The sequence below is a fragment of the Coturnix japonica genome, chromosome 10, assembly GCF_001577835.2.
Source record: "Coturnix japonica isolate 7356 chromosome 10, Coturnix japonica 2.1, whole genome shotgun sequence".
In the NCBI taxonomy this organism is placed as follows: domain Eukaryota; kingdom Metazoa; phylum Chordata; class Aves; order Galliformes; family Phasianidae; genus Coturnix; species Coturnix japonica.
In genome coordinates, this window is record NC_029525.1 from 1,273,148 (window position 1) to 1,287,877 (window position 14,730).

The 14,730-nt window shown below is 40.3% G+C and overlaps 1 protein-coding gene across 8 annotated transcripts in view; it reads left to right on the top strand.

Moving 5' to 3' along the window:
- NEO1 (neogenin 1) overlaps nt 1-14,730 on the top strand; it is a 165,513-nt gene that overhangs the window by 63,520 nt on the left and 87,263 nt on the right. For all 8 annotated transcript variants that reach the window (XM_015872354.2, XM_015872359.2, XM_032446783.1 and 5 more), the window contains exons 4-5: nt 3,467-3,620; nt 11,233-11,369. In XM_015872354.2, coding sequence (XP_015727840.1) covers nt 3,467-3,620; nt 11,233-11,369 — 291 coding nt within the window. The remainder of the gene's footprint in view (nt 1-3,466; nt 3,621-11,232; nt 11,370-14,730) is intronic.

Here is a 14,730-nt window from a genome sequence, read left to right on the forward strand (position 1 = left end):
CCGAGAATAAGACTTGAATGGGAGTTGCGCTTTCCCAAAATAGGGAAACATGGGCTGTGTTTTGCATGGGCTTTCTTAATGATTTCCAGAGCTTCGTGTTGTCTCTTCTGATTTAGTTTTCCTGTTGAGATTCTGATGCAGTTTTTACTGGTTGAGGACTTGGAGAGAGTTGCTAGATTTTCCATCTTTGGAGATTTTCAGGATTAGCTTTGGCAGTAGTCTGATTCACCTGACAGCATTCTGCCAGCAGTGGACTTTGATGATTGCACTAAGCATCTTCAGAGGTCCCTTGCAATTAAAGTTTCTGTTTCTTACAGCAGTGTAACTATTTTTTAAATTATTCTATTTTACTTTGTACTTAGAATTACCCCAATTATACAATTGCAACTGTTTCCATTTTAAAATTAAGACATCTGATGGGCTTAGGAAATAAACTGTTTCAAGCAGAAGTTGGTTTCATAAAGTTCTTCACTTCCTGGGGGAAAAAGGGTTTATCTTTCAACTCAAGATTTTTCTGACTTTTGGCAATTAAAGATTTTCTAATGAGTTTCCATATTGTGTTGATCTTTGAATTGCTGTGGCTCTAGGTATAGCTTTGTAATGTGCTATTAAAGGAGGCTGAAACCAGGGGATACAAATAATGCTGATTCCTTACTTTGTCCTGAGCCTGAAAGTGTTGATAATGAAGTTTGTGGAGCTTTCCTTTTAGTTTGTTTAATTTTTTTTTTTTGGCTTGTTTATTTAAAGTAGGATTAAAGGGCTGCTCAGAAAGCTTTCTTAATCTTGAATAGCCCCGTAATTGATTGTTAGGTTGGAGATGCATCTGAATGAAGGATTTGAATTAATCTGCTCTTTATTTGCTTTATTCCATTTTGAAGTTATCTGATACGTGCCTGAAAAGCCTCTCCACTATTCTTCTGAATCTCTGAAATGTGTCCAACACACACTTGCATCATATAGTTTTGCATCCGTGGGCATTGCTCTCCTTTTTCTCATAGCAAGCATTTATTTTGCCTTTCATCCTCCACCAAGCAGGAGGACACATTTCTGAGCTCTGATGCTTTGACAGCAGGCACTTTTAAGGGTGGGAGTGCAAGAATGATGCCAAGCTGTGTGGTGTGGTGGGATGCCATCCAGAGAGACCTACACAGGCTGAGCAATGGGCACAGGAGAACCTCATGGGGTTCAACAAAGCCCAGTGCAAGGTCTGCACCTGGGTCAAAGCAACCCTCGTTACCAAAACAAATTGGGGATGAAAGGATTGAGAGCAGCCCTGCCAAAATGGTCCTGGGTGTACTTGGTGGATGGCTGCTGGACATAAGCCAGCACTGTGCAATCACTGAGCTGTAGGCGCATGTCCAGAGGAGGGACACAAAAATGCTCCAAGGGATGGAACGCCTCTGAATGAGGACAGGCTGAGAGCTAGGGCTGTGCAGTACAGCGAAAAGAGAGCTGCAGGGAGAGCTGAGAGTGGCCTGTCAGTGTCTTAAGGGAAGCAACAGGAAAGACGGGGACAGATTCTTCAGCAGTCTCTGTTGGGGTAGGACAAGAGGAAACGGCTTCAAACTTGAGGAGGAGGGGAGATGTAGGTTGAATGTAAGGAAGAAGTTTTACAGTGAGGGTGGTGAGCCACTGGCAAAGGATGCCCAGAGATGTGGTGGATGCCCCATCCTTGGAAACATTCAGGGTCAGGCTGGACCAGGCCCTGGGCAACCTGATCTAACTGTGTACATCCCTGTTGATTGCAGGAGTGTCGGACAACCTTTATTTGACCCTTCTAACTCTAAGGATTCTGTGATTCTAAGAAAAATAGTCTTGTAATTCTTGAATTCCTCTTCCTCTATCTGAAGTCTTTTTTGTAAGCCCTTTATCTCCAATGAAGCATACCAGCTTCTCTTCAGAGTAACGGTGGCTCATTGGCAAGCTGTGATGTGTTTTCTTTTTCTTTTTTTTTCTTTTTCTTTTTTTTACCCTGCATACACACTTGTTCACACATGGTTTTATTTTTGGAGCAGGCAGACTAGATGCCTCTCATGGGGAATGCAGGCAAAACCACTACGATGGTTGGTGCGTGGGCCTGAGGACAGATGGCACAATCCAGGATCACTTTAAGTGTGGGTACAGGACGGTCTGCTCACATTTAAGTGGTCAAAGCCAACTTTTTGGTTAAAGGTCGAGGACTTTTTCAGTTTAGGAGCTTATTTAGGACCAAGCTGATGAGCATACGTCTAAGTACTGAGACTACAGCAATTAATGCAGCATAAACACCGGGGATTTTTTGAGCAGTAAGTAGGAGATAGGGTAATTAACTGCAGAAATGTTCTATGTGGTATTTAGGAATTCATTTACTTCTAATTATGGTGTGAGACACATGCTGAAGTTACTGCATAAACCAGTGATGTAAACAGCATTTTTCTTCTGCCCGGGTGTTACCAACCCCTTTGATGAATTGGTTTCACATGTAGTTAAGGCTGATTTTAGGAGGTTTTTTTTTTCTTCCTAAGATACCTTTGAGTCATGGATATGTGCAATAAAATAGCCTTTTGTTTGGAGTATTTATTTTTGGTAGTATAGTTCAGAGTGTATTTGCTGTTTGGTCTTTATTGGTGAATAAGTTTTCAGTTCTTACAGTCAAAATGGCTTTTTCCTGTAGTGAAATGCTGAGTAAATATGCACTTTGCTTTTGCTTGCTCTTAATGGACGTTGAGAGAGAATAAGAAAAGAAACAAAACTCACCAAAATCAAAGCCAAAGCAAAACTTTCACCATTACAAAGATGGAAAATAGTATATTTTTGTTTTAGGGTCAAGTTTATAGAACTTCAGCATGAAAACTGGCTAGTTTGCTTTAGCTTGGGATTCTCCTTCTACTTCAGTAATTCCATTTTCCAGTGCCTATCAGGGGAGCCTCAGGCAGCCACCTGGAAGGGCATGGCCTAGTCCAAGTGCTTTCTGTAGAGCACCTTCCTGGGTTGAAAGCAAGATGAATGTAGTTTGTGCTGATTATAGTGAGTTTGTACCATGCCATTTTAAGCACCCACAGCCTTCAGCCCCAGAGCAGGAAGGGATTTTGTTACGCACAGGGCCTTACCAACCAGCCTTGCAACTTGGGTGATAGCTGAGCATTGATGGGCAAAGTCAGACCTATCTCGTTACTAAATCTTGACTAGCTGCTGGAACTCTTGGTTTTAGGGATTCAGTATTTAGCTGAAATTGTTTTCCAAGGAGAGCCTGAGGAGTCAGAATCTCAGCAGTGGTCAGTCCATTCTCTGGTAGAAAAGACGCAGAGCTTTTCATGTGGGGGGCTTGGGAGGGCAGCAAGCTTTCTGTAGTTAAGAGGCTTCAGTACTGTGAAGAGGCAGGGAGGAAATCAGACGTTTCATTTGTTGTTTTCCTTCTTTTTAAATTATGGCCATTTTCTGATTCTTTGTCTTTTAACTTTGCTGCCATTTACAAAACCTTTTGCAGATCCAGAAGAGCCCCAGAGCTTGGTCTTCGTGAGGCAGCCAGCTTCACTTACTAAAGTTACTGGGCAAAATGCAGTCTTTCCGTGTGTTGCTGGAGGATTTCCAACTCCTTATGTCAGATGGACAAAAAATGGAGAAGAGCTAATCACAGAAGAGTGAGTAATGGCTAATGTATACACATATATATGTATGTCATAGTAGGAATGTAGAAACTGAGCCAGAAATTATGATTTTGGTTTAGTGCATAATTTGCTTTTTACTTAATTTTAAACCAGTAAAATAGATGCAAGTTTTCAAATGCTGGGGAGTTTCTGGGCTGAGTGCTATGACAAGGTATTTCATGAGACTTGTAGAACAATGTCACGGTACTTACTTTACAGATATCTGAAAGCAAGAAATCTTATTTGAAGCAGGAAGGTTATTACGAATAAATTACTTTTAGATTGCCATTGGAGTAAGAGAAGCAATTACGGGGGATGAGGACACGGCAGAAAATCCAAGGTGTCTTCATCGTGGCATATTATTTCCATGGAGATACACGTCCTCACATTACTCTTTCTGTGATGAGATGTTCTCTGTGCATCTACTTTTTTTAAGAACTTACTCTTACATGCTGAAATCAGAATCTTGTAATTTCACGTTAAGACAGACTATGACAGTTAGTTGCTGTTTACAAGAAGAGTGTAGGCTTGCAAGATCACACTAAGTGAAAACTACTACACATGATCACTGCCTGATGTGTTCATTCAACACTGCATGGCCAGAAAAACAGATTTTAAAAGCAGAACAAATCCTACTAAGAAGGAGAAATTGATGAGTGGGTAGTTGGATGTTCTGTCTTCTGAAGATGGTGGTGAGATTGATGTATAAGCAAGTTAGCTGTGAGGCTATGGCATGGCTACACCAGGAACAAGCTCAAGGAATGCACAAGTCATTGCATAGCACTAGTGAGAGCAATATGTATCTCTTGTCAACTCTTAAATTAAAGTATGTAGAGGCTTGTAATTTGAGCAGTGTTTATCTGGAGAATGCAAGCTGCTGTGAGTAATGGCAACTGGTTCTAATATTTCTGAGAAATTGAATCGATGTCAATCTGGTGGCACATGATTTTATTTGATTCATTTCTGTAAATATAAGAAATCATTTCCATGGAAAGGATGGTTCCCACTCATTAGAATTGCACAATTGAATGTGATGAAATGTCAGAATAAGTATGCCTGGTAAGATCTTAATTTGTTTTTCTCCTGACATAACATCATTTTATATATATCCTTACAAATGCTTGCTGTCTGCCCCCTCCACTTCCCGTCCTTCTGTAGGTTATGGCACATTCAATGCACAAGGAAGGTGAAATTCACCAACTTGAGGAGCTCTTGTTTTATTTTCTTCTCACTTCTTTAACTTAGAGCCCAAACTTTCAGTTCCCACTCTGGATGCAGCATTAATTCCCCGAGGAGCTTTTCTGTACAGATTGTTGTGGTAACCTTGGAGGGCTTAATTTGCTTTCAAAACTCACGGAGGAATTTTACAACTTAAGAGCAGCGACGCAATGTTGGTAAATGCATTTGATATGAAATTATACCCAATTTGAGTCATGAGTGATGTGATTTTTCAGAATATTTAGTGTTAGCTTTTAGCATTGTGTCTCTTTTGTTGCAAGTGTGGTTTCCAGTTGATATTTGCTGCAGGTAAAAATCCTTCTATAAGCTGTGTGCCAAGTTCTTGGTATGGGTGGACAAAATCTTTCACAGCATCCTCCCATCACCACGTGGATGCTGCCTGGTAAGGCAGGAGCAGGGCCTACAAGAGCAGCAATTCCTCAAACACAGTTTTACTAAACGCTTATCTGCTGCTGTAACAACTGAGCTGCACGAGCTCCCTGACAAGTCCCAGTTGGTAGTCACAGACCTGCAGCAAGCTCCATCAGCGAGCTAATGTGTCTCACAGGGAAAGCCTCGCACTGAGCTGAGAAACTACAGGTGCCTTTGTGTTTTTGGAACGTGCTGGGTGCCGCATCCTCTGGACATGAGCTCATTGGGCATGGAAAGACAAAGAAATATTCTTCTCTAATTTGAAGCAGATGTCTTCTTCTGTTCAAGATTGGACTGGAAAGGAGTAATGAAGAGTTTCGAATACTGAAAACTACAGTGGATTTAACTGATCTGTACTGCAGAATCTTTGTGGTCTGCCTGAACATGAGTGAGTGAAGCTGCCTTGCTTTGCTGGTATTATAGAGTTATAGGCAGAAGCATTCTTCCAACTTCATTAGGAGTTTCTGCACAGCCTGTTCACGGGGCCTGCTGCTTGTGCTTCTGGCTCAACAGAGGAGTGATTCAAACAGCAGTCAGCAAGGGTTCTTGAACTCCATTTCCCCTGATGGCTGTTCTGTTAGTAGTTTGAATAGAGGAATTGAAAAAGCTTTAGAAATGCAAATGAAGATTTTTCTTGTTGGAGTAAAGCCTGTAGTTAGACTGCAGCAAAATGGGTGCCTTAGCTTGTTGGCATATTCTGTTAATTTAGTAACAAATCATATTTAATTTGTGTTGAAACCCCTTTTATGTAAAGAAAGGCTCTTCTTATCTTCTTTATCCTGAGGAGAAAAAAAAAAAAGATCTTTTTCATCTGAACAGGTTTCAAGGCACCTTTTGCCTTCCAGAAGCTCTTAAATTATCTTTTGCCTATACACACAGAATAGAGATGTGTGTGTGTACATGTATAGATTTATACACGTCTGTGAAGTCAGGAAACAAAACTCAGATAGCATGGCCAGTTAGCTTCCTATTTTTTTTTTTAATTTTCATTTTTATCCCTTGGTAAATAGGTTGGGCACAACACCGTGTTTGGTACTGCAGTCTTTTAACTGTGGCAATTCAAGTAATACTAAATTAAGCATTATATCACAAAACTGTGGTTGTAAGGAGAATCTGCATAGGAACTTGTGTTCTAAGGAAAACAGATCATCATAAAGGATTTACAGTGCTTTGGGGATTGTTGGAAGTAAATATCCAAGACCAGAAAGAAGGAAGGTGTTTAGTTTTGATGGAGTATCTGCCAAAGACTGCAACGAGATTTATGTTAATGGACAAATATGAATAAACTTTAATGATGGCAGTGTTGACACTCGCTCAGACAGGCAGCCTATAATGCAATGTATTGTGAAAGTAGTTGACTGTGATAAAATATTTTCCAAACTAACTTGAGTGAGAAAGGAGGAAGCATTGAGTGTTGGATGAAAAGTAGATATATTTAATGTAATGCTAACAGTCTGCATTGTTGTAAAACTAACCGTAAGGAGTCCTTCCAGAATGTGTTAATGGAAAGATTTGAAGGAAATGAGTGGTAGCTGGGGCTGCTGACTCTTTCTGGTAACTCATTGCATAACCCAGAGAAGTCCATGAGAGACTGAACTGGCCTGGAGGTGGGGAAGACTGTCTTTAGAAGCTGAAGGGGGCTCTATGTGCTTACACCATTGTGTTGTTGCTGTTTAATGCTTTGGAGAAGGAGGATGCCTCACCATACAGACCTTTGGTCTATTCCTTCAAGGTCTGTGTTAACGCAATAACAATTTTAGGCATAAAAGTTGCTAGATCTCAAGTTGAAAATTCCCAATGACCTGTCACTGAAAAAGGAAACTTGAACACAGGACATTCCATCCCAGTGTGCAGGACTTCTTTATGGTAAGGGTGGTGGAGCACTGGAACGGGCTGCCCAGAGAGGTGGTAGAGTCTCCTTCTATGGAGACATCTAAGACCCACTGGGATGCCAACCTGTGCGACGTGCTGTAGGGGACTGCTTTAGCAGGAGGTTGGGCTCAGTGATGTCTAGAGATCCCTCCCCTACAGTTCAGTGATTCTGTGAGAGCTTTCCATTGAATTGATTTACTGGCCGTTCCGGTAAACTTGAGATTGAATACTTTTGGCAAAACTGCATGGTTGGAAAGAGGAGGAAAAGGTTAAACCCCATTCTGTGTAAACTTATGGCACTGGTCCTTGTAGCTCTGAAGTGGAGATTCAAAATACGTAGTAAGCCTCTGGTCTCAGACCAAGGCAGATGAAATCAACCCCGCTGTGAATTTGCGTGGCCATAAACTTATTATACTGAGGGCGTTGCGTTTAGGATCGGCATTGCTAATGCACACCTGCTCTGTCATACATATGCAGTTCAGTGATTTCAATGTGGATTCTACTTTTTCAGCTGTATTTCCTCTGTAAACTCAGAATGAGTAATATCTCTGCCAGAAAGAGACTGCCTTTACAGAAAGCTCTTTATTTATCTATTTATTTGTTTTTAAATAGGTGCAATCTTCTATATTGCCAACTTAATCTGATTCCAAAGGCTGTACTGGAGGTGTTGGATGAAGTCTTATATGTTGCCAGCCCTGTGACCTTTTTGTCTACAGGTCCTGCTGTATGAGTCTGTTGGTTAGTAAGTGCAGGAGGGATTCTGTGCTTTCATGATGCTGAAGTTGGGAAGTGAGGTTTTGCCTGCAGTGGTTACTGAGGTGGATTTTCACATTCTGGGAGATGGCTGCTGACTTTCAAATATTGGGACGCTTTTCTGCTTGGAAGCCTTTGCACAGTGTGTGGATTCACTTTCTACAAGCATGTACTCAAACAGCACATCTTACTGAACTTAGTTTATATCTGGACTTATATATGGCATGAAATACAAATCACAAGAAATGTTTATTAAAAGAAAAAAAGCTACCGTAAATGAGGTGGCAGATCTGAAAGCAAACAATTGAAAGGACCCAGGGCAACGCTATATTTTATTAAGGCTGTTGAAGTACAGCAAATGTTAGGGCTGCTCAGCTTAGCTAAATGTTATAAGCATACGAAGTGCCTCCAGAAAGCTCTAACCTTGTTGTATAGTTAATCATTCCTAAAGTAAGGAAATGGCAAAGAAAAGGTTGCACGTGCAGCATTAATTCCAGGCTGTTGTTCTATGTGTTACAGTCTTTAGTGGTGTGAACACATTTTTCTTCCTTAAGACTTTACATGAATGTGTGATTTTCTTATTTATTTTTTTTTAATAATTGTTTGCCAGGAGCTCTGAGTGATTTGTTCTGAGTGAATTACATTTGCCCAACACGGTGAAGGTTAAACATAGCAGAGTAATTATGGAGGTTTTTCCCGTGGTAGTTCCCACAGAATAATCTACTTCCCTGTCTAATTTTATCAGCTGTACCTCACTCACCATGATTGCAAAGAGATTGTGAGATGTTTTGGGCTCAGTATTTGATAAAGGAGAAAAAAATCCAAACCTCAGGCTGTAACTGACTGCAGTGTTTTAATAAAGCTTTCTCCATATTACATGATAATGAAATGCCGAACTCACACACTGTTCTCGTATCCAGAGTAGCTCAAGGAATTGTGTATGACAAAAGTGCGTAACTGAAGGCTGTATGGAATACATACAGAAGGCTTGGATTTCATTTTGCTCTTCCTTGATATTTGAATCATCTCTCGCTGATTTTAGTGTCACTTTAAATTACGTTATCGCTTCTATGTGGAGCTGATTCTTTGTCTCTGGCGTCAGAAATCTGATTGCTTCAGCCTTTTGTGGCAATGCCTCACCATCCTGCAAAAATAAGACTAGAATATATTTTTTTACTTTATTACAAAAGCAGTTTTGCTTTAAGCTTGGAAATATTCCACCTCATAATGCATGCAAATGCATGCAAATGGAGTCATCAAGTAGTCTGACAATTTTTTTTTCTTCGTGTTTTTAACAGCAGTGAACCTGGCTCCCATATTGGTAGACTGAACAGTCTCTTAGGTTTTCATGATGAAAATAGTCAAGTGGAATGCTTCCTTCTGAAAGCATAACTTGTCTAAAGACGGCTGAGAGCTCTGTAACCTTATTTCTTGCCAGAGGAGAGCACATGTTGAAGAAACTTTTCCAGTAGACATGCAGGGATGCTAATTTAGGTACTGTGCCTGCTCAGCATCATTTAGGTGCAGAATCTTGGAAAACTGGTTTTCTGAAGTCAAAGCCTTTGTTTTTGGTAAAGTGCAATGCTTACAGCTGCACAAAGACCACTCCGTGCAGGCAGTGCTGAAGGTATCTTGTTGCCTAAAGTGTGACAACTTCTAGTAATGTTTAGTTGTTTTAGTAACATCTTAATTGCTGGTTGGGCTATAGTGACTTGTACAGACTTTTCTTGCTCACAGTAGTTAAGGAGAATCATTTTCCTGTCTTTAATTACCTCTAAAGCACTTATTTTTCCTGTATACTAATCCCACATCTGGTCCATGACAGGAGGCTTCTGCCTCATCCTGACTGCAGCAAAAAAGAAGACATGGATCTAAATAGATACAATCTCCTTACTTTCTATTCTTGAGCAGACCCAAAACTAGTTTCATGACAGCCTTCCCGCTGTTTTCCTCATAGCCAGAACCTGTTTGCAGTGCTATCCATGTGTTCTTCAGACATTCCTCTTCTGAGCTCCTGATACATTTATCTGAACTCAAGTCCCTAAAATTCTTGAGGAACAAACCTTCTGAAGTGCTTTCAAACACTTGGCCGTGCTCCTCCTGTTCATAGGTAATGGAAACGCTATCCCTTGCCTTTTGGTGTGCCCAAATGGGAAGTCTTCCTGGGCGCTTTGAAGGCTCTTTTCCTTAATTCCAATAAGAGTCAATTCCAATAAGGATTTTGTTGTCTTTGGTTTTGAAATCTATTGAATCAGGATTTAGATCAACAAATTACAGTAATGTTGCAAATGAGTATCAGAGTGACTCAAAAGCCTTTGTGTCCTGATAATTTAGCTTACTGAGAGTGTTGGTTCTTGTAAGGTAACTCTGGCATAATATTTAGAGTCAAAGAAGCAGTTGGGTTGATATTTGTGCATTGGCTGTTCTATGGAGAACAAAAAAGTCAACTGTGGTAATGTGATATGCAATGAATACCCTGAAATAACTCCATCCCCTCACACTGACAAAAAAACACCTGTTTTCCAGTGCTAGAGAGGAAACCGTTAGGTCGACTTTCTCTCATTGTTTTCAGCTGCAAATAAGAATGATTTTGGGTCAGTGTTCAGTCATGATGTGTTGTCTCATCTCTGCTTTCTAACGGTGTTTTATTGAAGAGTGATGAAGGGTTTTGGGAATGGTCTTGCACAAATTCAGGTCATAGAAAGGGCTGCAGTGGTTGCAGAGGTAGAACAACGTGGCTGAAGGCTGCATGAGAAGCAGGTGGTCTGTGAGGGCTGGGTTACCTGCTTTGTCCTGCATCCTTTACGAGTCACACAGGGATAGATTCTGCACAGGAACTTGGTCAGCTTGTTGGATTTGTCATAATTTTTTTTAACCTGTATCTTATTCTGCATTCTTCCCAATCCCCAAGATGAATATTGCTGTACGAAACTTCAGTTACTGTACATTGCACAGTATGCATTTCTGTTCCTTGTGTTGTGTGGATGTAACTCCAGCCTGTTGCAGCTGAGTTGGCTTTCCAAGCAATAAGTCATTATGTCTGCAAAACACTTCTTATGATGTGGTTGTTACTTTCATTTTTCTTAAATTCTAGTTGCTGTTCAGTAAAACTGGAATGGATGTGGTTGAACTTGGTTTAAAATCTGATGCCATAACATGGGGTGCAACCATGCAGTTAAATCTCATCTCTCTGAGAATGCTGTGTGTAAATGGCACCCGGAGATGTTATGTTTACTCAGCCATTTCAGGCATAGGGCTTGTACATGCTTCTCTGAGCTCCATGTAAATCCATTTACCCATCAGTTTGTCATTCTTGTCTTGTTCCTTACAGCTCCGAGAGGTTTGCGTTGCGTGGGGGAGGCAGCCTGCTCATCAGAGATGTTACAGAAGAGGATGTTGGGATGTACACCTGCATAGCAGATAACGAGAATGAGACGATTGAAGCTCAGGCAGAGCTTGCAGTACAAGGTAGGAAGAATGGTTAATTTTCAGAGAGTTGATCTCCCAACTGTTGTTCCTAAGAGCATTCATGCATGCTTATAATTTCAAATGAGGGATTTGCTTATGTTACATGCGCCTTGTATGGTTAGAAGCTGCTGTGTATGTTCATGCAATGTGAAATGTGCTCGACGCAATATGCTCTAATGAAGAGGGAAAACGTCACAGTGTGCAGCTAATCGTATCTGAAAATCTACCTGTGTAACTCCTTGGGTTCTTCTACAAAAGGACGTTACAGAAAGTATTTTTTCAATTCTAAATATCCTGCTGCTTTCGAGGAACTCGACAGAAGGTAATAGCTGCGCTAATTATTTTGTAAGTCCTGGTTTTGTGCGTGTGATTGTTTTGCTTACCGACAAAAGCTGCTTTAAATAGAAGTAGCACTGAATTGTTGATAATGCTGAATTAAAAACTTTTCACGTCACGTGTACAAATAAGATTTTTTTCTTAATTGAAGCTTTATCTTGATTAAAGGTATTTCAGATAGAATTTAATTGTCACTTTGATGACAATGTGCAGTATCCTTGTAAGAGCTTAATCGACTTGTTTTATGAGGGATTATGGCTCAAATAAGTTTGTCTTAAAGACAAACCTTGAAGGGATAAAAGTTATAAAAATAATTATGGAACAACATCTAAGAAAGGCTTATCTATAGAGAAAACCTTTATGGCAAATATAAGATGTATTTTAGATTCTAATAGTGTGAAATGTAACGCAAAGGCATTGCTATTAGCAGAGTTGCTCTCAACAGTGTATCAAAGCTTAAGAAATTTTACCAGTTGAGGTATATCTACCGAATCTTTTACATTCTTTAGCTGGTGTTCAGGAAGTGGATTATGTTTCTGGTGTAGAACTGAGGAAGGTTAGACTGGGAGGTGAAAAGTGTGTAAATGAAGGAGCCACAACCTCTCAGAAGAAGTTGGCCATACTGAGTCCTATTTAGGAGGGCAGAATATAACATCGGGCTTTCATTGGTATCTGCAGCATGTTTACATTATCCTGTGGCTGTATTTCATGCCGTCCAGTTCTGTGCAAGTCAAAACGTGACCAAGATGCTGCACTTGCTGATGAGTATTGCAGAGGGAGCGCTCTCCTGAGCACACATTGTGCTCTCTCTGCATTCATACACCCAAGTTCCTCTTAACTTTGGCTTCACTTTGTGTTTTACTGCTGGCTGCTCTGGCTTCCTGAGCATCTCTTCAGCCTTACATAGGCTGCTGGTGCAGAGGCATTTTATTTAGCTCTGCCCTCTGCTAAAACTTGGGGAAGACTATTTGGTGAGGGCTGTCAAAGTGCAGCATTGCCCTAATTTTGACTCAAAGAGTTTTGAAAGCCAGCAAATTCAGGTCATACACCGTTTTTCTTATGTTGGTTCTTGGGCTGGGAGAATGCAGATAGGCACGGTGTCTTACATACTTAAGAGCTTGATGATTCATTGCACTTTATGATAGTTTAATGCAACTCGTGGTGTGCTGTTTAATTCAGTTCCAAATTATCTACTTTATGGCATTGACATGAGGCTTTCAGTTTTATGGGCAGTGGCAGAAATTAATATTATTAATGGTATGATACAATTAAGCAAAGAAAATCAAAGATAACACTGAGATTATAGCCTTAATGTCAACTATACAGCCAGGTCACTTGGGGATGAAAGTGGTCTTGAGATCACTCTTAGCTACTTATCTAAACTAATGTGATTTCTTTTTTCCACTGCAACAATTTAGAATATGTTCTGCCAATTCTTTTATGCCGACTCTTTTTTTTTTTTTCTTGTACATCTGGCACAAAAAAAAATAAAATCTTTTAATGCTTCAGAATTAAAATATATTGAAGATTATACAGAATGCATTTTGGAAGTTGGATTTCTGGTTTTATTTCTTAGTTCTAATCTCACTTAATTCTACTTTCCTTGGAGAGGTCACTAGAGTGTAATTGTATTTCTCCATTACTATAATTTGCTGAAGGATTTGAGTAACTGTTACCTGATCGTTGTATCATTTTCTTCTAGAATGGAAAAATCGTCTTCTGCCACCTACTAACGACATGATTTTGCTTAATTTAGGCTTATTCTGTCACTCTTAGGAATAAGGCTGACAGGAATTCATGCAAGAAATCCGGGCTTTTGGTATTTGATCCCCTTCTCATCTATTTTTCTGCATCTTTTGAAGCACGTACCTTGTTTTTTGGGTGATTTCAGAAGCATGCTAGTATTACTTTGCTACTGCAGTCAATCTCTTTTTCCCCCTCCTCTTATTGTCTCACAATGGCAATTCAATGAGTCATTTGTAAATTTCTACATGTGTGGCATTATTTGATGGCATTAGGACAGATGGAATAAAATGGTGTTCCCTTTGGTGACTCTCAACTGAGGTTAGAAACTATCCATTTTATCTAGAATCAAGGCTAAATTGTGTATGGAGTAAAGAGAACTCAGTGCTTTGTTTCATGACTAATTTTATTCCATCCCTTAATAAGGATACAAAGCCCTGGTAAGTCACACGCTTGATTCAGTGATGCAAACCCAGCAGCAATCTGCCATGCATCCTCTGCAGTCAGACTGCTGCCGTGCATCCTCGCTCTTCACCTGACCCAACCTTGTTGTTGTTGGGTAGGGTGCCTTGATGCATCTCACGTGTAAGAGTGTAGTGTGCTCAGCTAGAAAGGAGTGGGAAAATTCAGCTGTCCTTCTTGAGTTCCTGCAGAAGGTAAACGAGAGATAATTGAAAGCAGCTTATTTATAACTGCATAAAAATATAGCAAGTGATCAGCTCTCCAAGGTAATGTCTTCCTGTTAAATTTGGCACCGTTCTGAATTCAGCTAAATGTTACCTTCATGTAGTGAAAGTTAGTCAGTTCACGTTGCTAACACTGAAGGATGCCATCTGTTTCACATCCTTGGAGGTAGTCTTTTTGAACAGGCTATTCTGTAATTTAGAGGGGGAAAAAATAGGTGTTAGAGGGAATCTCGTATTGCCCAGATACTTGATATTAAAAAAAATATTTGGTTTAGGTTCTTTATGTATATTGCGGGGCTGAATCTAGAAAAATCTGGCTTTAGCTGGAATTAGTTCAAAGGGTTTTTAAGGGTTGAGGAGCACGTTCTAAAGATTTCTGTATCCTTTTATCTACAAACTGTATCTAGGTGCTGGAGTTAGGAGTTCAGAACACTAAAACCCGAAGTATGTCCTGGAAGATGATGGGTTTTAGTCCAGGTTCTGTCCATACTGCTGTGTGACACAAGCTGCTCCCCAAGAAAGGTGGGCTCTGTCTCTGCTTCCCTCCTCCCCAGGACCTGTCAGTCATCTGCAGGCTCGGCTGCCTTTGGTGAGCC